This window comes from Tamandua tetradactyla, chromosome 16, assembly GCF_023851605.1.
Source record: "Tamandua tetradactyla isolate mTamTet1 chromosome 16, mTamTet1.pri, whole genome shotgun sequence".
Classification (NCBI taxonomy): Eukaryota; Metazoa; Chordata; class Mammalia; order Pilosa; family Myrmecophagidae; genus Tamandua; species Tamandua tetradactyla.
The window spans coordinates 72,747,742-72,772,306 of NC_135342.1; the positions used below are offsets into that span (position 1 = coordinate 72,747,742).

Here is a 24,565-nt window from a genome sequence, read left to right on the forward strand (position 1 = left end):
ATATTCATACAGTTTCAGCAAAAAAGTCAAGAAAAAGACCATCTGCAGAATCACCTATAGGAATGTATTTCATTAAAAGAAAACATCATTGGTCACAAAAGGAGAAGCCCTATAAATCAGTGACAGTATGTATGTATAAATCAAATAATCATGAAGAACTTTGCCAAGTACTATAAAGTACAAGTTGCTGTAAGTGCTGAGAATGGAAACCTGACTTGTGCTAGAGGTAAGGATGGAATCAGGGAAGGCTTCCTTAAGGAAGTGGCATTTGCGCTCCAGTCTGAGGGTGATACGCAGATAAGATGGGAAAGAGTGGAGGTGGAGGGCCTTCATGAAAGGTGGAGGCAGTGGGTCAGCCTTCCCGTAAAGAATTCCCGACAAAGGACACTTCTCATGTTCACTTTCCTCTCTCTGGCCCAAATTGTCTATGGCAGTGTGGAGCTGTAGACCCCAGAAAAGCATGTTCTTAGACTTAGTCCATTCCTGTGGTGTGAAACACTGTAAAAAGGGCCTTTTGATGCGGTTGCTTCAGTTAAGGGGTGGCCCAGCTGAATCAGGATGCGTCTTAATCCTGTTATGGAAGGCCGTATGGGGAAGGTCTCTGAGAGGGACAAAGCCACAGAAAGCAGCCAGAAGCTGGAAGTAACGGTCTGAGCGGCCAGAGAGGCCACCATGTGCATTGTCATGTGACAGAAAAGCCAAGGATCAAAGATCCCCGGCAGCCAGCCCCAAGTGCCACAGCCTTTGGGGAGAAAGCATCGCCTTGATGACGCCTGGACTGTGGAATTTTCCTAAACTCAGAACTGTTAGCTGATAAATTCCCATTGTTTAACCCAATCCATTGCATGGTATTTGATATCATGTCTATGGTACTTGACTTCTGGCCCCATCCTCTCTCACCCAGATGACGTGGCTGACAATTACCTGACTTCTTGCCACAATTTCCCCTCCCTTAAACCTGTTCTTTACTTGCAGCCGGGGTGGTTTTCCCAACACACCAGTCTGCTCTTGACATTCCCGTTTATAATCCTTAGTGGATCCTCATTATTTTCAGCTTGACGTTCACTCTCCACAGCTTCTTGGCACAGAGAGCCTGCATGATCGAGCCCTTGCCTCTCTATTCATACTCCTCTGGCCAAGTCTCCCTGTTCCTCTTTACTTCAGTATTACAGAAGGACTTACAACTTCTGTAAAGTGTGTGACCATGGTGGCTAGCTGCCTACCAAGACCTGTGCTTCCCTTTTGAGGAGAGAATTGGTTGTAGTAAGTGGCTGCCTAGCCAGAGACTACACTTCAAAGCCAAACACCCCCTGGCCCACATCTAGATGGGGCCATGTGCCTATGTTCAGGCCAATGGGATGTGGGCAGAGATCATGTGATACTTCCAGGTCTGCCCCATAGAAGACTCTCTTGAGATACTCCATGATCTCTGTCTTTCCAGTTTCCCAACAGATGTTGAAGTTGACTGCAAAGGTCACATGTTAAACATGATAGCGCCTCCATTAGCCTGAACCCTTGGCTAACTGCCCTTTCTTCCCCCACCCTTTGCCCCATCCTTTCACCACTGACATATGGACTTTATGTGAGCAAGGGAAAAAATACAAAACGTCTACCATCTTAAGCTACTCAGATTCCAGGGATTATTTGTTATGGCAGCTTGCATTCCCTTTACTTCATACCTGTGTATCTTTTATTTCCAGGCAGTTCTCTCCCTCTCCGTCTGCACTCTTAAGGGTTATGGCTAATGCAGAGACCCAGGAATTAAGCTATCTGTGTCCAAAATCCACCTTCTTGTGCAAGCTACTTAGCTTCTCAGTTTCCTCATTCACATTATGGGTATAATAATAATAGTCTCAAAGCTAATGCTTAGGGGGCACTTAACGTAAGACAGGCATAAAATAATTGTTAGCTGTTATTATAATTACTACTACTACTATTACTACTACTGCTACTACTATTACTATCCAGTTGTTGGTTTTTTCTTCCTTCCCCCCAATCTATAAGACCCTCCGGCAGAGCAATCTGATCTCGTTCTTTTTTATATCCAGTCAGTGCCTTGTGATAACTATTCAGTAAATATTTATAGGTCGAAAAGCTTGTTGAAAGCTATTCTATCCATGTTCTGGAAAAGGCATGTCTTGAGCAATAATGCCACCACTGTGGAGTTGACCCCAGGAAAAAAAATCATTCCTAGTGATCTTACAGATTTCAATCTAATAACTTTTTTGGAATTTTGCTCGTGCCATCCAACATGTTGAATATTCTTCCCAGATTTTTCTTCTGTGTCTGGTGTGTAGTGTCACTTGAATGAGGCCCCCATTTTGTGGCCCCTTTGGCTGTCACACCCATCATGTCCTCCATCATCCCAGGGCCCAGCCATGCTGATTCCTTCTCTTTCAGGCTCCTAACTAACAAGTATATATGTCAGATTTCAGAACTAGAAGGAAACTAAGCCAGAGACCAACATTTTTCAAATACTAGTTATGTACTAAGCTCTGTGGACATGTTATTCACTTGTCGTTCATATCAACCCTCCCTGCTGGACAGTGTGTAATGGAGAGAGGGAAGAGCATGGGCTTTCCAGCCCCATCTTCCTAACAAATTCTCAATTTACTTCTCTAAAGTCCCAGCTTTACACGGTCCTTGTAAACCTGGAGCAGAACTTGGCACACCCAATGCAGTGTAGCTCTTATCATTTCCCGGGTTAAGATGCTCAGTGTTGTTTCCAAGACCACAGTGTTAAATTAGTAGCAGTGATCAAATCTGAGCCCCGAAATCCAGGGCTAAGAACTCCCAATCCAGTGCTGTATTCCCAGCACCACACCAGTGGTCTCAGAAATATCTGCACTTTTCCTCATTTCTTCTGCTTGCCCCACCTTGTGTCCAGGACTGGGGAGACTTCCGTATTGCAAGGCCTTCCAGTCTCCAGGGGCCTGCAATGATAGGAAACAGAGCCTCTGAAAATGTAAAGAGCACAAACCAGTCGTGTCCTCATGAGTAACTGAGCGATGAGGATTGACTGCATGTTTGCATCAACAGGAAGGAGTATGGTCTAGAGTCTTACTGGGATGCTTAAGACCCTCGTGCTCCAACTGCTGACCTGGGGAAATAGACCCTTGGCTTCCTAAAGGTCACAGGTGCTTCCGGGACATTTCATCGTGCAAAGTCCCCAGATCCCTGCACCTGGAGATGTCTGGTGCCGACAGGCAATGATTGAATTCTTTACAACTCAGTAATGTGACTTAGTTAAAAAAAAAATCTAAAAACACTTTTTTCAAGTCTGTGTTGGTAAAAGCCTCACTTGATCTTTATTCTAGTTGCTTTTAACCTCTTTACAGTAAATGTTTACCGGAACACACACACACACACACACACACACACACATAAAACCCACTATCTTTTGTTTGTTTGTTTGTTTTTTAATGTTTTCCATTTTTATTTTCTTCTTCACATAGCTTATTTATTTATTTATTTATTTATTTATTTGCATGGGCAGGTCTCCGGCATGGCAGGTGAGAACTCTGTCTGCTGAGCCACCGTGGCCCGCCCCACTATCTTTTATCATAAATATTATAAAGGTTGAATTTGGCCTCTGAGATGGTATTCATTTATTTACTATTAGTTGAATAGATGTATCAGTTTGCAAGAGGATGAAAGCTAAAATATATTGATCCCAATAATTTCCGTACATCCACTATGAGGTAGATACTATCTATCCTCCATTTTAACAGAGGAAAGTGAGACACAGAGAGGTCAAGTAACTTGCCCCAAATCACACAGCTATTAAGAGGCGAAGCTGGAATGTGAAGTCAGGTCTCTGAATACAGGGCTTGTGTTTTTAAATACTGTGCTGTACAGACAGGTAGGTACTTCTTCTGCTGAGATGGAATGGATTTCATCCCATGGGTTTAATTGGTGAGCCTTCTTCCCCAGAAATCCAGAATAACCTGAAGTTGTCCAATAGTTGAGGGATCCTCAGGAGGAGAAGAGGATGTTTCATTGACGTGGGTGATTTCTCAAGGAATCAGGCATATTCAGTGCTAAGGCTGCCCTTGAAATTAACTACTGGGCCAAAACTAAGCCCTAGGCTGCCGTGTCCATGGAGGTGGGGATGGTATGATCTCTTCATCCCTATATCCTGAGCACCCAGTCCGGTGCCTGGCACACTGGTGTTGCTTGATAAATTCTTGTAGAAAGAAAGAAGGGAGGGAAGAAAAGACAAAGGAAAGGGCAGCATTTAAGTTATGGAACAAGTATGGGACTTGAGGGTCCAGATTTTGGGGTCAGAGCCGACTCCATCCTAGCTTCCGATATATCAGGGTGAGAGATCTCGGCAAGTCATTCATTTCTTTGGGCCTTGTCTTAAAAACAGGCATAACACCTGTCTCAGAGTTTTTATATGGTGCTTTAAAAGAGGATTATGTAATGGGCCTAGCATGCTCTCTGGCACATTGAAAACTTGAAAGTTAGCTACTATTATTAATACCACATTATTACTATCAATATTTTATTGGGATTCTTACCCAATGATACTCTGGCATTTCTAGCCAGAAACAACAGAGCAGCAACAGGGAAGGGAGCTGCTGGCTGCTATGAGAGCCTGGAGCGAAAGGCAGATGAAGCCAATCTTAGCTCCCTTTGTGTATCTTTCCTGACAGCTGCCTGCTCACTGCTCTCATGTATTAGTGAGATTGTCACACAAGCCCCTTTCCAAACATAACTTTTCTCAAACATGTAAGACATAATTAGGTTTTAAGGAAAATTGAGCTTCATAGTTTTGGCCCCATGGATGCACGCCAAGAACTGCAAATGCACTGACTTGTCTTTGCTGAGTTTATAGACCTCCAGGACCCATCCACTTCTTCAGCAACATGCTCTAAGGGCCACAGTGGCTTTTATGAATATTATTATCCATATTAAGGAGAAAAATCAGTTTTGCTTGGAAAAAGCAAGACTCTCAGCAAGAAGCAGCCTCATCCTATTTGAGGCGCGTGGTCTCTCTTTTCAATAACACCCATGAGACTGGCCCCTCGTCACTCTGTGTCCAACCTGCAGAGGACCCCATAACAATCTCCTCAGCATCCCTTTTGCAGACCTTCACCCCACTCCAATTATGCTGGGGTTCCTCACTGTATTAGGGTTCTCTAGAGAAACAGAATCAATAGAGAACACTCACGAATATAAAATTTATAAAAGTGTCTTACGTGACCGTGGGAACGCAGAGTCCAAAATCCGCAGGCAGGCTGTGAAGCTGACAATTATGATGGAGGGTCTGGATGAACTCCATAGGAGAGGCTCACCACCCAAAGCAGGAAGAGAGCCTGTCTCTTCTGAATCCTCCTTAAAAGGTTTCCCGTGATTAGATTAAGCATCACTCATTGCAGAAGACATTCCCCTTGGCTGATTACAAATGGAATCAACTGTGGATACAGCTGACATGGTCATGATTTAATTCTATGTAATGTCCTCATTGCAAGAGACAGGCCAGCACTTGCCCAACCACTTGGTCAGGTTGACACATGAACCTGACCATGACACTCACTATATGACAGGAGGTGGAGAAGAAATTTGGAGTCCTCGTTTCCCTAAAACAAACTTTCCTTGTTTAACTAAGCTGGGGACCCCCCAACTCTCCGCACCCCCTGCCAACCCCCACCCCATGCCCACTAAACTTAAACTTACTCATTCCTTCTCTTGTCTTTCTTCCCCCCCCCTCTGCCTTGCTCCCTCCCTCTCTGTGTGGTTCTTTTCTATCCCCTTCATCTAGCTTTGTTTCTATCTATATTTCTGTCACTTGTTCTTTCCCTTTATCTGTCTGCCTTTGTCCCTCTCTCTTTCCTCTTTCTTTTCCTCATTTTCCCTTCCTTTCTTCATTTTCTGTCTTGTCTCTTTCCCTTTTTCTCCTTTCCCTCCATTCATTTCTTCCTTCATTTGTCTCCTTCTATTTTTTTCTCTTTCCTTCCTCCCTTCCTTCCCCCTCCCACCCACCCTTTCTTCCTTCCTACTTTCTTCCCTCCCTCCTGTTTATCCTCCCTCCTTTTCTTCTCTCCCTACCTTTTTTCCTTCCTTTTTTGTAAGGCTTTCATTAATCCTCTTCCCTTACTCCTTTCCATGTCCTGTTTCTGAGAAAACTCCCCATACATGCCGATATCCATCTCAGAGCCCTTTTCCAGGAAACCTGGCCTACAATAATTATCATAAAAGCCATTCATGAGTAGTAGGTGTCACCCCTGTAGCCCTGCAAGCACTGCCTCTGCGGCTCACTGGTAGAACTCCTCAGCACTACACTAACTTAGATCTTGCTCCACAGCCTCAAGCTCATTTAGTTCAGGAAGCTTAGCTTCTGCTCCCTGAGAATCTTCCAAACCACTCAACTTTGCTGAGAGCTCTGAAGAAGCTCTTAAATGCCCTTGAGTTGAAGACGTGTGTAGGCAAGGGAGCTGATCATCACTGGGTTCCTCTTAAACCATCCAGCCTCCCCTAGGTAGAAACACACCCAGCAGATATGCCAGCCATATCATCAGAATAACTTCACAAGGCCGAGACAGGTTAACTGGGCTCTGGGATTTGGCACTTGGTGCTGGGATTTGCTGGCAGTGTAAGGGAGAGGGAAGTGAATTTGTATTGTGCATAGCTTAAAGAAAACAGTCACAAATAAAAAGATTAAAGGTAGATTTCTCCTTATTTGGGCAAGTGGCTTAACCTCTCTGGAACTTGTTTCCTCGTCTTAATAATGAGGATTGGAAATGGGCATTATCACAGTGTTGATGTGAGTGTTACATGAGTTCATTCATATAGAGTAGGCGTTCTCAAAGTGTGCTCCCAACACATTCTTGGGTCCTACCCCAGACCTATGGATTAAGAAACTAGGGTGTGGCCAAGCAATGTGTGTTTTAGCAAGCCGTCTGTGAGACTCTGATGCAGGTTAGGGTTTGAGCACCACTGATCTAGAATACTGAGAATGGAGTCTGACACTCAGAAGAATTAGCTATTGCTGTTACTGGGTGATAGTACTCTGTAAACTGTAAACCACCACATAGATTTCAGGAATGTATTATTATTCATTTCAGTCCTCTGCATTAGTATAGGTGAGTTTCTATTGATTATGGTATACAGGTTCTTCAGCATCAGACTGACCTGGATTTGAATCCCAGCTTAAGCACCATACTGGATGATTTTAATCAAGTCACTTAACCTCTCAAGTCTTAGCTCCCTCCTGGGTAAAACTGGCATATTAACACCTCTCTCACAGGGGTCGATGTGAAGTTTAATGAGATAACATATGGAACCACTGAGAGAGCACTCAATAAATGGTGCCGGTGATGTCCAAACCTGCCCTGTGTCAAAAAAAAAAAAAAAAAAAAGAGGTAACAGAATAATTATCTTCTACGTGATTTAATATTTGCTAATAAAAAGCTTATTGTGGGGGACAGGGACGGCCTCATAAAATGCCACCCTTCTGTGTCAACTTGAATGGTCATTTCAAAATCTCTCAATACCAAACCTATGAACTCCTCCCCTTTTGAGCTTTTTGATTCCATCCTTGGCTGGCTGCTGGCCCAGCTTAGAATGAATGACTTCCTTGCTGTAGCGTGAAGCCAGTAGTTGTGAGTGTTGATAAAATATACCTTAGTGTTAAACAGCAAGAAACATAACTCATGGGTAGTATTTGAACACAAGGTTTGCTGTTTATCCGCTTCAGTTTCAATTTTTATTTGGTGGCCATAAAAATCTATCTGGCATTTATGTCCATGCCCCTCAACCTGGGTCATGTATTCAGGTCTGCATGCCAGGAGAAAATAAGAAGACAGGTCATTCTAATAAAGTACATAACCATTTGGTATGAATGATTACTCATGAGGAAGCCAGGTGCAATGGTGAGAATCCGCAGCTGGGTTCACATCCTCGCCCTTGTACTTGCTCATTGTATGACTGTGAGAACCTCTTTAAGTCTCAGATTTTTCAACCTCTTGAAGTCTCAGTTTTCTTGTCTGCAAAGTGAGAAAACTCATTCAATGTCTATCAAGTAGTTAGCGCAGTGCTGGCTCATAATACTCAGGAACACGTAGCTATTTTCAATTGTAGTATTGGAGCTTTATGTTTTAGACTTTCTAGCATGGATTGGAGGCAAATATTTAAATTACATAAGCATGCTTGTATTTTGCACTTTTTATCTTGCCCCTTCTGTCTTCAGGTCAGATTGTGGTTATAATAACTCCAGTCTCAAACTTTTAAGAAGTGACATGAATTTAAAAGTTAATCATTAAATCCAAGGCCCATATATGCCATAACAACAAGCCTTTCATAAGCATTAAGAAATGTTTATATATAGCTCTAACATCAGGCAAGCAGGAGCATCCATTTATCTTCTCTCCTTGTGGACCACTGTAGTTGCACAGATCATCCCACCAGCCCACAATGGTCTTTGGGCCATGGAGAGATGACTGCTACCTCTCGTCCTCTCTCATAAATGTCTAGGCCTCATTCAGGCTGTGTCAGGTGAACAAGAATGCCCTGTCAGAGAGCTGACAGTGAGTTCCACCAAGCTGTTGGCCTATCTCTTGGACACCCTGCATTTTAGAGCTGTGGCCTTATCATTCTGAAAAGGAGAAGAATGCAGGAGACTTTCTGGGTGTTTGCAAGAATCTGGAAGCTCCTTCCTCTGTAGACAATCATCCCAAGCTCAGCGTGGGGTTTGAATGTGCTGGCAAAATAGAAGCCTTAACTAATGCAAGGACAAGTCTGAACTTCCCTTTTTCCTAGAGGAATGAGGCATCTAAGCCTGTATCTATCAAAGGAGGCTGCTGTGGCCTTCAGGACCAGGCTGGTTGCTGTTTTCCAAGGGGAAACCTTTGTAACCTTGTTCTGGGGCTGAGTGAACCTGAGGGTCAGTTGAAATACAACTCACTCTGTGTGTGGCCCTGACTATGCACTATGGAGACAAACATGGATAAGGCACAATCCTCAGTGTAGTCTGAGAGGATTCCTAATTCTCTGGAAGAGAACTATAAGCAACTAAATATGTGAAATAGAGTACAGAGGCTACAAGAATAGAAGCAAGTGGAAGAAATCAAAGGAATTCAGGGGAATGATTAATTCTTTATAGGGGCAGAGGACATATTATGATACATGAGCATAGTTCTTATGGATAAATGGTTTTTGGCCAGGAAGCATGGCACAGAAGCCCAGAGATCATGGTATCTTGAGGGAGCTGCAGTACCTTGGGTATAGCTAAGTCTAAGGGGTGAGGTAGCCATAGCTAAGAAAGAGGCAGGAAAAAACTAGGAGAGAAAACTCTTCCACTTTCCATACCATAAGCTCCACTAATTGAATTGTATTCTTAACTTTATGAATGGATAAGTTAATGGATGACTGAATTCCAAGATAATACCAACTAGCAATCTTTCAAATTTTACTATGATAAATATACATATATATAATTATGCATGAAAACATATTTTTCCCATGCTTATTTTTTCACAAGCATGCTGCAAAGTCCTTTGCATTCATTATTATTTTATTTATGTGTACAAAAATGAGGTATGTACTATTATTATCAACCCATTTTGAGATTTAAAAAATTGAGGCTTCCTAAAGTGAAGGCAGGCTCATCTAAAGTCACATGGTTGGCAAAAGATGGTGGTAGAATTCAACTCAGATTAGTCTTTTGCAAAAATCCGTGTTTTAAACCACTAATAGAGGTCAGGAACAGAGGAATGAGGTCTATTCATCTGCTCATTGCTTCTGCCCATTCACCTGTTTTAGGAGCATGAAAGCAACCTTGCAACAGACTATCTTTTCTGATGATGTAAGGGGCTCGGGTGGCCTCTGAGAAGCCAGGTGGCCATTGGGAGTGGAAGGAGCGAAGTTTGTGGTGTTGGGTGAGGTAGTGAGTATGTTCCAAGCTAGAATTACAAAAGCAGGAATGTGACTCTCTTCATCTCCTGGGGCCCAAATAAAAGGAGTCAATTTCAGTAGGTATTCTAGTCTGCTAACTGCCAGAATGCAAAATACCAGAAACGGAATGGCTTTTAAAAAGGGAACTTTAATAAGTTGCTAGTTTACAGGCCGAGAAAATGTCCCAATTAAAACAAGTCTATAGAAATGTCCAATTTAAGGCATCCAGGGAAAGATACCTTGGTTCAAGAAGGCCAACGACGTTCAACGTTTCTCTCACAGCTGGAAGGGCGCATGACGAACATGGCGGCGTCTGCTGGCTTTCTCATGGCTCTACCAAAAGGGACTCTCTCCAAAATGTTTCCTCTTTTAAAGGATTCCAGCAAGCAACTCCACCTTCAGAGGGTGGAGACACACCTCCATGGAAATCATCTAATCAAAAGTTACCACCCACAATTGGGTGGGTCACATATTCATGGAACCAATCAAAATGCTCCCACCAAGCAATATTGAATGAGGATCAAAGGGCATGGCTTTTCTGGGGTCCACCACAAATTCAGACCAGCACAGTAGGCTTGCCAGATCTAGCAAAGACAGGTTTTATCTGGCAACGCAACATTCCCAGGGACCCTTGAGTTCTCCCACAGAGGCTTTAAACCTTCCAGGGAATACTTGTGCTAGTGAGGCTGAAAGCTTGGAATTGAGGTGATTAGGAGATACATCCCGTCTGGAATGCATTAAGAATGGCAAATATTTTAAGCCTCAAGAGCAGCAACTAAAAGGAGCCCTGTTCTCCAAAGCCCATTACCATGATGAAAAAATGCCTACATGTTCAATACCAAGCCCTGGACTCCCCTTCACAGGGCCAATTAGGGGCCAGCCTTCTTCCTTGCTGCACAGGGTTCTTCCCCAGACACACAACTCACAGTCATGGAGAGACAACAGGGCTCTAAAGGCCAGAGTCCATCAAGGGGAACGATGGAGGAGACAATCCTTCCTCTGCCAAAAAGTGCATGGGGCAGGTGACAGACCCTGGGCATTCATTCATTCATCCTGACTGAGCACTCACTATGTGAGTCAGGCAGCATGCTAGGTATCTGGAATGTGATGGCAAAAAAATACAGATGTCCTCAGGACCATGTAAGAGAGACAGATACATTGCCAAATAACAAATAAAAAGAAGTGACCATTTTTGGATAAAAGGTCTTTGCAGATGCAGTTAAATTAAGGATCTTGAGATAAGATCATCCTAGATTTACAGTGGGCCCTAAATCCAATGACAGTTTTCTTTGTAAGAGACAGAAGAGGAGAAAACACAGAGAAGGTGATGTGAAGATGGAGGCAAAGATTGGAGTGATGAATCTACAAACCAAGGAATGCCAACAGCCACCAGAAGCTAGGAAAGAGACATGGAGCAAATTCACCCTCAGAGTCTCCAGAAGGAACCAGTGTTGCCATTACCTGATTTTCAGGGTTCTGGCTTTCACAACTGTGAGAGAATACATTTCTATGTTTTCAGCCAGCCAGTCTATGGTAATTTCCTATGGGAGTCTTAGGAAACCAATGAAAATACAGTTGATTGATAGATAATTAGAAAGATGATAGATTAGATGGATGCATGAGAGATAGAGATAGAGATAGGAATAGGGATACGCTGAAGAAAGGAAGAGACTGAGAGAAAGAGGGAAAAGATCAAGATGTTTTCATATAGAACAAAGAGAGAGAGACAAACTATAGATTGAATAGTCAAAGACCTCACTGAGTGGGTGACATTCAAGTAGAGACAAGGACGCAAATTGGGTGAACAGCAGGGAAAACATGTATTGCAGGTATTAGGAAATAGCAAATGCAAACACCCTAGGCTGGAATTGCTGATGGTATTAAGTCATTGAAATAGGATTATTCTCCTTGTCTAATCACAGAGTTTATTTGCTGGGATCTAGCCTATTACTCATTAGGCTTTGTAGCAGATTCCATAGATATCCTTCCCGTACTCCCACTCCTGAGACCAACTTCAGACAGTCCTAGTTCATCCAGCATATTCCTGTAGGTCTCTTTGAGATCGTTTTGTGGTTTGCAACTTGGCCCATGATTGGAGCAGGTGGGAGTTGCCAGGAGTTAAGACCTCCAAGATCATCCTTCCACAAGTGAGAGATGGGACTTAGGGAATAAGATTCCCAACTTCTTCCACTTGGGTAGGAGAATTATGAGGTGTGTTTTATATAACCTCTCAAAAGGCCCTCAGTAGAAATAAAGTTCCATTTGTTCACTGGAGTAAACCATTTTGAGGACTTTCTTCCCTTCCCTACCTCACCACCCCACTCCTTACCTTACTTCCAGGATCAATTCATGATTGGGCAAGGATTAACTCAAGTACCCCTTGTCTTCATCCCTGCCACCAGCTATCACTCCAGACCCCCATGTCTTACCTGTTCATCCTCCCTTCACCTTTGCTTGTTCCTCTTGTTTCTTGGTCTGGGCAAATTCCTATTCATCTTTTAAATGTTACCTCCTCTTAGAAGCTGTTCATGCTCCCCCACCTCTACGTCTTCTGTGTCATCTTTCTAACACTACCCTCATCAGACTACCCACATGCATTCACTCAATAGGGGTGTGTTAACTGCCTCTATATACCAGATTCTGTGCTACAATTATCTTTGGGTCTTTCATGCTAGACAGGTCTTCTTGAGATTAGAGTGGGTCTTAGACCTTTCTGCGCTTCCAGTACATCACACAGGGTCTGATTTGAAATGGGTGCCTGGTAGTTGTTTGAGCAAATTAAATTGATGAACTTCACCTGTTCCAGGCAAGCACCATCTGTTTAATGATAATGAGGTTCTTAATTACACAGAGGAGGATACATTTATTGTGTGGGATTAATAAATGCATAACTTAACATCAAAATATGAGATACATGTAGACACAGTTTTGTTACTTAAAATAACTTGTAATCCATTAAGTCAGTGTCTGTGTTTGATTTCCCAATAGCAAAATGTATTATTCAAAACAGAAATGACTCTTGGCAGGCTCGGTGTTATCTCTCTGTGGACCACTGAGTCTGAAATTTCTGCTTTGCCTCCCCAGATCTCTATTTAGAACTTTACTAAACCATTTGGCTTCATAATTTCATATTGGTAGAGTTACCAGACAAAATACAGGCCACATGCTAACTACTGGCAGTAATGCCTAAAGAAATGAATCAGAGATTTAGTTTAACTAATTTTACAGTAGTAGGTAAAAAATGGATTTGGATTTTGCCTTTTGAAATTACAAAGATATATGTACAAAAGTGTGTACTGAAATATGGCTTATAATACTGTAACTTTGGAATTTTCTATAAGATGGGGGTTGGTCCAAAGGAATTATAGTCTATCTGTACAATGAGAATATTCTGCTGCTATTCAAAATAATAAAGAACTTTTCATCACCCACATAAATGCTCACAATAGAAGCTTAGAAAGATTTTTTTAAAAATCAGGACATAATGGTACATTCAGCATGATTCCAAATCTGTGAGAAACCAAATATTGGTACATACATATTGGAAAATTACTGGGACAAAGAAGCCAAAATATGAAGAATGGTTATCTTTGAGATATGGCAGTATAGTTGGCATTTTTATTAGTGTCTGAATTTTCCAAATTTGCTTTTTTAAAATCAGCGTGAACATGTGTTGCTTTCGTAATAATACTTTCTTAAAAGAGATTAGTAGAGATCAGAAAGCTCCTTCAACTGTGAAATATGGTATTTCATTCCCTGAAGTGAAGTATATCAGGAGAGCTTACTAATATGTTCAGAGTTTGTGCTGCTCTTGGGAAAACTGCTTTCCATCATGCAAAGAGTTTCTTTTGGAAATTAGGAAGCAGACAGGAAATTCTGAAACTGCAAGTGATTTACCTTTAATTCTATTGTTGATTGCAACCTATAAATATTTATTGGCAAAGTAGTGGGTGTACAGGAGAGGGCCAGGGAGGCGAAAGCCAAACTAATTACCCACCTGTCTCTCTGCCTCCTTCCGTGCTTCTAACATATAAATCTGTGCCCCTTGAGCTGCGTTGCCCTAGTACTGTACAGCAGCGTACCTCAAAGCATTGGCAAGGTAAGTCACCATATTTGCCCAATGAGCACATTTCACTTTTACCACAACTGAGGACACATATCCTGCTAGTCTGTCACACTTCAGACCTGAGATGCAGCATAGGATGTGATACAACTTACTGTTAAGAAGAGAATCCTAAATTGAAGTGGTGGCCCAAGAAAGAGACTGTTTACTGGACCATGCAAGAATTTTGTCTTATGAACGTATATAAAAAGAGCCTCGTTAGACTACTAAGCATTTCCAAAATCAAGTAGCAAAACCATGGAAACAGTGAGACAATTGTAGGTGCCTTTGCAGAGGCTGTGAGATATTGTTATGCTGTAGTTGTGAGTGACAGCATAATCTTCCCTGCTTGTTTAGTGTTATTTCGAGCTTTTTTTTTTTAACTTTTTTTATTGTATAATATGATATATATACAAAGCAAAGAAAAAAAAAACAATAGTTTTCAAAGCACTCTTCAATAAATAGTTACAGGACAGATCCCAGAGTTTGTCATGGATACCATACCATCATCTCAGATTTTTCCTTTTAGCAGCTCCAAATATAGGAGGCTAGAAGGAATAAATACTTTTTTTTATCATCATAATAAACTTTTTTTTTCTTTTTTGTGAAAAATAACATATATACAAAGATGTAATAAATTTCAGAACAAATCACAACAATGAGTTGTAGAACAAATTTCAGAGTTTGGTATGGGTTGAATTCCACAATTTTAGGTTTTTACTTCTAGCTACTGAGAGACTAAAAGAAATATCAGTTTAATGATTCAGCAATCAGATTTGTTTGTTAAACTCTACCTTCTCTGTATAACTCCACCATCACCTTTGATCTTGCTATCCCGCTCTTTAGGGATATTTGGGCTATAGCCATTCTAGCTTTTTCATATTGGAAGGCCTGTCAATAATATGGGACCAGGGAGCCATCTGGAGGTTGTACTGTTTTGAGCTTTTTGATCCGTTCAAATCTGCTACCCAAAATTTCATTATATAAAAGTGAGCTATAAACACAGAAATATTGACAATGGCTGATTCTCAAATGGAGAAGGATGGTCCCACCATGCCACATTGTAGGAAGTTTATCACCACACTGGCCATTGTCCACTGGACATAGGTCCATTTTTCAAAGAGGAGAGTTGGAAGAATTGGAACATGCTTAGGCTAGAAGAGAGAAGTTCCTGGATGCAAGGACAACATTGCAAATAACAACAGAACAATGGGGGTGTGTGTGTGAGATATACCAGTCTACTGTTCTGTGTTTGATGCTTCCTGGGAGCCTGATTTACAGGGAGGCTTGCTGTAGCACAACATAAAGAAGACCTTCTGGACAATTAGAGTTACCCCTAAATAGATTGGGCTGGCTTAGGAGGCAGTTAGTTCTCTATCTCTGGAAAACCGTGGGAGGAAGCCGAGTCAGGCTTCCTGCACCAGGTGGGAGGATGGAGTAGATGACCTGAGAACCATTTCAGGGCTTACAAGTCTTCAGATCTATACTTTCAGTGCTCTTCCTCTTGGTTCTCCCTTCTTGCCTGCCCACCCCCCCGTGTGTGATTACCTGGTCCAGGGTCTTGTGGAAGAGAGAGGAGAGGAGTTGAAATCCAACTACAACATTAACTGGTGCCTGGCAGAGTGCTAAGCCTCCACCTTGCGGATGGCACCATTACCACATTTTATAGATGAGAAGACTTACGTTCCAAACGCTTATGTAACATGCCCAATTCCAGAGGGCTAGTAAGTGTAAATCCAGGATACTTCTGCAGGCAGTCTGTCTCCAAGACCTGCCTCTTCCTATTCCTAGCACTAGCACAGTGCATGGCACATAAGAGGTGTTCAGTCCATCTTTGCTGAATGAAACAATAAATAAATGTGTAAAATTTTTGGTGTCATGGAAAGGAGACTCTGAAAGGATCAGGGTGTTGCCTTGTTGAGATGGGAAGAAAGGACAAACAGAAAAGATAATATAATTCATTCATTCCCGCATTTTCTGAACACGTGTGCTTGGCACTGAGCTTAGGGTTCTGGATAAAGAAGAGAATAAAGACATAGCTTTGGACCCAGTGGTGTCACTGAAGAGGTCAACTTGGTAAAAAAATATTAAGAGTGAATTAATTGTGTTCTTGCAGCATTTGCAAAGAAATTCAGTTAACTTCAAAACTTTGTGTTAATATGAATGCCAAGGCAAAGAACTATGAGAAGTGTGCCATCCTTTGAAGAGAGAAGGTTGAGGATGGTGAGGTATAAAGGGTCTCACAAGTAGGCTTACCATCCTGGTGGGAATTCCCATCTGTCGTTCCCAGTGAGGTATATTTCGGTTCCCTACAGGCCTGAAAATTTAATGTGCTCTCATCCAGAGGCATCCCATGTCACCCTCTAGCTGTGAGGGGCCATGCCCCACCCAGTTCAGAACTTTGGCTAAGGGATTTGAAGTCGCAGAAAGACTCTTGATGTTTGATCTCTGAAAGCTGGCAAGGAACAGATCTAAGCATTGGAGTATTTCAGTGCCCAGGGCAGGTGCTTTCAAATGAAACTGGTGATCACATCAGAACATTAGAACTGAATGAAACCAAGGTCAGGTAATGTTCCTGTCGAGAGACCTGGTTAATGAGATGCCATCAATGAATAAGGACCTCTCATACCAAGGCATGAGGGCAGAACATGAGTCTGGAAAACAATCATACCACTCCTGTGTAAGGACGCCTACTGTATAAGCATGCTGCTCTTGTACGTACGTTTTAAAAGTCCTTGTGTTTAGAGAGCACACAATGTAGCAGATGGGAAGTGAGATTATATTTCCTAAGTCCCCACTTTGTGCTTGATCCTGTGATGTTCTGTACAAATCTCTCTATTTAACACTCATCAAAACTCTATGAGGTAGGTAATATTATGCCAACTTTATAGATAATGATGTTTGTTCAAGGTCCTTCAAGTAAATCCAAGGATCAAAATCCATTCTCACTGATGCCTAAATCTTTGCTGTCTTCTCCTGGCTACGCTATTAGTTCTTTTCTTGACTTAATATTAAGGTGACCATACGATCTGATTTGTCTAGGACACTTCCAGACAATTTTGCCGTTGAACAGGCAAAGTTAATCATTATGTTCCCTTTCACTCTCAAAATATGTCCCAGTCTGCACTGTAAATTATATGGTCATCCTACCTAACAAGAGTTTGATTTTTTTTGTGGTCAGAATGGATGCATTTATCAAAATCACAGCTCCAAACTGTGGGTACAAATTGTAATTTGGCAGGAAATGCGAATCCGGCATCCCACTATGCAAATGTAGTCATCCAGGAAATTTATCCAGATGCACTAAATGGAAGGCAGCCAGCCTGGAAATGCCTCTGACTTACCATGATTTAGAGTCCTGTGAAGGGGACTTTTGCCAGCTGGTGGGCTTGACTGGCTCCTGGTCAGGGTGCCAGCTACGCAGTTGCTGGGGTGCCATTACCAGGCAACACCGGGGTCTGTGGGCTGTGCGTTGTCCTGTGGTCACCTATGGGCTCCATTAGCTGGAGAGTGGTACCGATGAGAGAGAGAAGATTAGGTGTAATCCTCACAAAGTCTGGTTAGCAGAGTTAAAATGTGCTGTTGGGCAGGTTGTACCTATTGCCCATGAGGCTAGGGAGGGGTGGTCATTCTATGCCCTGGCTCAGAGCTGTACCTGCCAGGAGTAGAAGATGGGGAGGGGGTAGAAGGAGAGGGGAGGAGAAAGAGAGGAGAGGAGAGAGGAAGGGAGATTCACAGCAGCGTGAAGGATGTGTGGATAGTGGTAAGAGTGTTGGGGCAAAGCAGAAGCTACTTATTCTGTCAGGAGTTTCTGGGAGAGATGATTTGGAAGGAAATAGAGAAGAAAGCAGATTACTGAGCACCTGCTCTGGGTCAGACCCGGGGTGAAGCACATTATGTGTTTCCTCCTTTGATCCCCACTTGATCTCACGAGTCAGCTTTATTAACCCTGATTTAAAGAGGAGGAACCTGAGACTCAACAAGGTTAAGTGACTTATCCAAAGGCAGCCAGCTAGTAAGTGACAGGTACAGACCCAAGAGATTGTTCTGCAACCTCTTAATTGCCTTGTTTGTCTTTAATTGTTTAGTAGGCCAGTGACAAAGGACAATGAACATAGGGACAGAGAGGCTTGGAGTTGAATCCCATTGCTTCTAATTGCTAGTACTTAACCTTGCTAAGCCTCAGTTTCCAATTACTAGCAGGAGAACCTTGAGTAGGGTCACTGGATCTTTCTGAGCCTCAGTTTCCTTATCTTAAGAATGAAAATATGATGGTGGGAGAGTACAATGAGATGTGAGTAAAGAGCCTGGCATAGCACATAACAAAGAGTAACTAATGGACAATAAGAGATGGTTTCCCTTCCTTGCCTCCTTGGAACCTCCTGACCCACTACTGTCTTATAGCACAAGGCAACAGCTAAGATTATGGATGCTAAGCCGGACTTTGAGGTTTCAAATCTTGTCTCTCTTGCTTCCTTGTGTCACTTCATACTGTCACTGAACTGCTCTGTGCCTTCATTCTCACATCAGAAAAACAAGGATGAAATAGTACCTACCTCATGGAGGTCATCATAAAGCTTACATGAGCACTAGGACCCATGCCTGGCACACAGTAAGCTCTGTGCAGGGGAGGGTAAATAAATAAAACAGCACTCTTCAACACTATGCCCCACTCGCTTCTCAACCCGGGCCTTTGCAGTGAACTCAGAGTGATCTGGGCAGAGGAAAATGGTTAAATATTCCCCTTTGCAGTCAACTGATAGGAGAGCTGTGGTGGCTGGGAAAGCCTGGGTGCACCATTGCAATAGCTGAGACCTGGGAGCAAGGAAGGCTGAACCTTTCCAAGTGCTAATGGGGAGAAGGGCTTATTTTCTCTTCTTGCATCACTGACTCACAGAAGACCATATTAGTCATGTCCTGATCTACAGGAGCCTATGAATTAAGGCCACAGGCTATGATGTCAACCTCAACTGGGTAAAGAGGAAGTGGATTGTTACAATACCATAACCAACAGGATTAGAAAAAACTTTATATAGCTGTGTGTCTCAGCACAGGCTGCACGTTAGAATTACTATGGGATTTGATAAATGATATGCTAATAATCAGACCCCACCCTGATTTTAAATAAACCATCTGCATGAAGATATTCTGAGCATCATGGGAGCTAATCTAAAACTCATGGGGTGATCCCATTAAGAATGATCTATAGCAATGGTTCGCCAATCGAGCTGTATCAGAACCCCCTACAGGGCTCATTGAACCTCAGACTGCTGGGCCCCACCTCCCAGGGTTTCTGAATCTGTAGGTCTCGGGTAGGGTCTGAGAATCTGCATTTATAACATGTTCCCAGATGATGTGCCTCGAGAAACACTAATATAGGTCATAAATAAAAGAGAAGGAAAAAAAATGAAAGACATTACCAAATTTTCCCAAAGAATGTCTCCTGCCTTTTTGGATTAAAAAAAATATCATCTGTACTTATACCTTGAGCAACTGAAAAATGCCTTTCCTACTCTTTCCACTTTTTCTTCTCCTTCCTTCTCTCTCATCCTTCAGCCACAAGTCCCTATGAGGTTCTGGATGTTGAAATTCTGAGCACATATATGTTACAGGTAGTAAATAATGTAGAGGTCAACAGCATTGAGTGACAAGCAAGAGAAAGAGAAACCAAAAAAAGCTGACTGGTTTTAGGATATTCTTTGCTGCTTTTGGTGAAGGGTCACATGAATCAGCCCCACAGTGGGATTTGAATTTCCTCTTGCTCCAATTGAGTGAAGCAACTTATTGTTAGGTGAGCAAATAACACTGATCTATAAAATATGCTTCTAACCCTCTGTCTAAATCTTAATGTGGAAGCTCGTATTGTCATAAGAAAAGCGTTAAGTACAGCTCAAGTATCTCATATTCTAGGTTTTGTTTGTTTGTTTTTAAATAATATTCCATACCTTTTCAATCTCAGGGCCTCTATGCTTCAGTGAAGATCAGAGATCAAAATGACAATTCTTTGGAAGAAAAATTTCCTTCAGGTTTCCTCTTGGTACATTCACAAGCTCATTCTGATCATTTTTTCCCCATTCGTTGACCACATTTCCATTCTGTGGTTTCTATGAGCTGTTTAAAATTGAAAACAACTTGTAGAAGACCATTCTAGCTTAAAGGTGATTTTGGAAATGGTCAAGAAAGTAGTAGCAAGTTCTGTTTTCCTCATTTTCACATATGAAGGTAAAACACTCATGCCTCAGATGTGGTTTAAGGATTTAACAAAAACTTTTAGCACAGCACCTGGCATGTGTTGAGACCAAAAGAACCACAACTGCTCTTATTGTTGTTATTGTTAACAATAGGCGAGAGAAGTGTAGACTTGGTGCAGGGTTCTTACATTCTGAAGAAGAAAATGAAAATCAATTAAAAACAAGAATGTGCAAATCTCCATTTACTGCTATCACTGGGAGAATGGAGTTTCATGTTCGTTTTATGTTCTGGGGCTGGAGGTAAATTGCAAAATCTTTTCTATTGAAAATTCATTCAGTCTTCTGCAAATGTTTGTGTCCATGCCATTTGCTAAGCACATGGGAGAAACGAGGATAAATTAAATGCTGATTGTACATTTACCTTGGGAATTGGATAAGGGAGAATATGGATCTTCTGTAAATGTAATGGAAGGCACTTTTCTGCTTAAGTACAGAATGCTGGGCATTATTTACTTTCATAATTGAAAAAATAACTGAAGATATTGTCAGGTCCTCTCATTGTCTAAGTGAGCTGTTAGAGAGTTAAAGAGCGAATAGTTAGCAAACATATGTGTGCTAAGCCCAAGATGAATCTTAGCATTTGGATTTTCCACCCATAATTCATTGCTTATATAATCTCAGTTTACTACCACATGCACCTTTCTCTTTAAAATGGAAATGGTAAAGCTCTACTTGGTTCAGAGTCTAGATATTTTAATTAAACCTAAATTTTATTTTTACCCTACAATACTAAAGGACATAGCAAGCTGCAGACTTATGAGGGTTGACCCTGGTACACTGAAATCCTCTAGTTTCTCATGCATCCATTCGTCAAGTTTTACCATCATCTGTTATAGGCTAGTTCTGCCCTGGGCCCTGACTGGGATTCAGAGGCAGATGAGACATGGTCCTTGCCTCATGAAGCTCACAGAGGTGAGCTAGCAGCCACAGAAGGCTATAATGGATGCTGTCATAGAGGAACGCATGACAGATCTATCAGGGCACAAAGGAAAGGGGTCTGATGGTAGACAGTGGTTATGCTACCATTGTTAATAATAATAATGATACCAAGAAATAATGGTAATAGAAGTCATAGTAGCAGTGGTAGCAAATATTTATCAAGCACTCACTGTTCTAAGCTCTTTTTCATATTGTGTCATTTAACTCCTCATCAATTTCATAATCTGGGTAGTATTACTATCCACATATTTAAGATGAGTGAATGGAGATACTGTTTCTCAGCTGGTGAGTGCCACAGCCAGGAATGAAACAGATCAAGCTCTATATACTCTACCAAGGCAGTCTTGAACCAGGGACCTAACTTCTCTAAAGCTCAGCTTCTTCCTGAGTAAAATAAGAGTAAAGACTTGTTCTGAGAAGGCCATGAAATGATTTTCACACAGCTCCTGGCACAGGCAAATGTTATACAGTGGTAGGTCAAGTTCCATGTGTTGGTAGGAAGCAGATACTGAAAGTGAAGGGAAATAATGCTGATGAGTTAGACTTGGTCAGATCATGGAGAGCCAACCTTGGGTGATAAACAACCATGGTTCTGAAAGCTATGATGGGCACTGGAAAATTACAGAATAGATAATGGAATGTTTAGTGTTGTGTTTGAGAAAATCACTCTGTCCACAGTGTGAAGGACATTGGAAACAGCCAGACCAGTTAGAATGGTGTTGTCATCATCTGGAAGAGGAAGTATGGCAACCCAGACTAAAAAGGGGACAGTTGAAAGAGATTTTGAGGAGAGAGAAACAACACAATCGCTGACTCTTTGGATGTAAGGGTAAGGGTAAGGGAGGAAGAGGAATCCAGGTTGACACCAGGATTCCTGGCTTTGGTAGTAGATGAACAGTGGAGTCCCTTCTTTTGAAGCAGAGAATGCAGCAGTTAAGAGGAGTCACCCTTTGGGGATGGCAAAATGAGTTGCACGTTGAGTCAGTTGAGTTTGAGGTGGTATTTTTGGTGCAGCCACATGGAAACAGATGCCAAAATGGTAGTTAGATAACAAGTTTTGGACTCAGTGGCTTGGTACTACAGCTGGAGATTAAGGTATAGTGTGCCAGTCATTTCTGCCACACCAGCGTCTGTAGTATGATGGTAATGTGAGAAAACAATTAAGTAAACAAATGTCGTGTTTATCAAAGAACAGAGGACCAGAGGCTGTACAAGGATATGGGAATTAGTTCTGATTTTTCATCCCAGCACTAACAAGGTTAGTTCAGGCCTTATCAGTGTGGAGCTATGTCCGTGGCCTATCTGAGGCCAGTGAATTTTAGAGAATTGCTGCATTGGTTGATGATATTTATACTCTCTAGGAAGGATAGTCCTCTCTTTGTTCCCTAAAATCTGGGGATGAAAAATCGAAACAAACAAATATCAAAGCTATTCTTAGAACAGAGATTTGTAGCCTGTCTGGAGTATTAGGGTCATGACTATATTCCAAAATGTTGCCCTCCAAGTGAGCATGTCAGTAATATGTCAGTAATAAGTAGTCTGCTTAGCTTAAAATGTCAAAATAGCCAGACAGCCTGGCATAACAGAAAATGGCAATGCTGGAAGTCAGGAGATCTTACTCAGAGTGCCAGATCTACCTCTGAAAAACTGGGTGACCTTAACCTTTCTGAATTTCCTTCCCTTCATCTATAAAACAATATATTAATATAGGAAGGGGGTAATTAGATGATCTTCCAACTCTGACATTTTATGACTCTCTCAGTGTTGCCTTTAACTGCCACTGGTGGGAAGATAACATTTCTATAAATTGACCTGCCAACCTGATTGAGTCCACCAACATGAAGACCTGCAAATAAGATGACAGGCAGAAATTAATACTGCAGATGACTTTGGTAGAGTAATTTCCTTCCCTGAAATGGCCAGTGGAGCACTGGAAAGAGACAGCACTTGGTTTTTGCATGCATCTTAATTACTAGCAATTTGGGTTTTACCGAAAGGCTTCTAAGTGCACATGATCAAAAGTATTTTGTCCAATGACTACAATATCTACCATATTGAAAAGGATATGGAAAGTCACCCATTCTTAGCTACATAAGTGATTTCTCCTGGGCCAGTTAATATTTAAAACTCATGTGTTAACCTTTTCTTTATATGTCTGAATATCTCAGCTCTGGATATAATCAGCCACTCAGGTGAAAAGGCAATTTATTGAACACCTATTCAGTGTTCTGTCTATGCCAGGTGCTTGGCCTGTGTTACACGTTACCTCATTTAATAGCCTCTTATAGCCCATGTTTTGTCAGCCACGCTTGTTTCCTTGGCACTTACCTCAATGTGATAATGGTTGCTCACTGAGGGTTTCTCCTTGGTGGGAGCATTCTTGGCCCATAAGGACAAATCAGCGTGTCTAAAAGTTACTGCTGCAGAAGCAGCATCCCAAGGATATCAGATGGAAACTTGGTAGATAAATAACTCAACTTCCTCACCAATCAGTTGGGGTAATTCTGAGGCAGGTTCCATTCTTACTCACAGCATTCCCCAGAGGGATTGAACTACAGTTGCCCACAGTGGAAATGGACTTGAAAACAGACTTTTTTGGCTGCTTCTCTTTTCAGACATACTTCGCCATCATGACATTTCTTGAGATCACTCCCCCTGAAAGTACTTATACTTGACTTCTTGTCTCAGGATCTGCTTCTGGATCATCCAAACTAAGACACTGCCAAGACCCTGAAGGAGTAGCTACCATTATTGCCAATTATAGATGAGGAATGTGAGGCTCAAAAATGTGGTTCAAAACAACTGTTAAATCCTGGTGCTGACGTTCGAACCTGCATCTGTCTGACTCTGGTGTTTACTGACTTTTCCTCTGCATCAGTGATTCTTAGCGGGGAACAATTTTGTTGCCCAGGGAAAATTTGGCAATATCTGGAGACACTTCGGGTTGTCCAACTGAAAAGCACTACTGGAATTTAGAGGATAGAGGCTAGGGGTGTTGCTAAAAATCATACAGTGCTCAGGACAGGTCCCTCCAACAAAGACTTTATCCTGTCTAAAAAGTGTCAGTAGTGTGGAGGTTGAGAAAACTTGTTCTACACCCAACAAGTGCCGTTTTTGGATGGTAGCTCTTGAGTATGACTTATCTATTGATTTTCACTTCCAGGGCCAAGCTGTGGCTCAGCTGTGTTCCACCATCCCCAACGTGACAGTCTTTGGAACAGCTTCTACTTTCAAACATGAAGCAATCAAAGACTCCGTGACTCACCTGTTTGACAGAAATGCAGACTATGTGCAAGAAGTAAAAAGGTAAGGTACCTGTTCTAAAGAACATAAGGTTGACAACTGATATTCTCTCTCTTAAAAAACACTGGCACGT

At 42.0% G+C, this 24,565-nt stretch overlaps 1 protein-coding gene across 9 annotated transcripts in view; it reads left to right on the forward strand.

Moving 5' to 3' along the window:
* The window catches only part of VAT1L (vesicle amine transport 1 like), a 166,069-nt gene that overhangs the window by 42,027 nt on the left and 99,477 nt on the right, over positions 1–24,565 (forward strand). For all 9 annotated transcript variants that reach the window (XR_013163995.1, XM_077133662.1, XM_077133658.1 and 6 more), the window contains one exon: positions 24,353–24,495. Coding sequence is in view for 8 of the 9 variants with exons in the window: in XM_077133662.1 (XP_076989777.1) it covers positions 24,353–24,495 (143 nt within the window). In the remaining variant the exon portion in view is untranslated. The remainder of the gene's footprint in view (positions 1–24,352; positions 24,496–24,565) is intronic.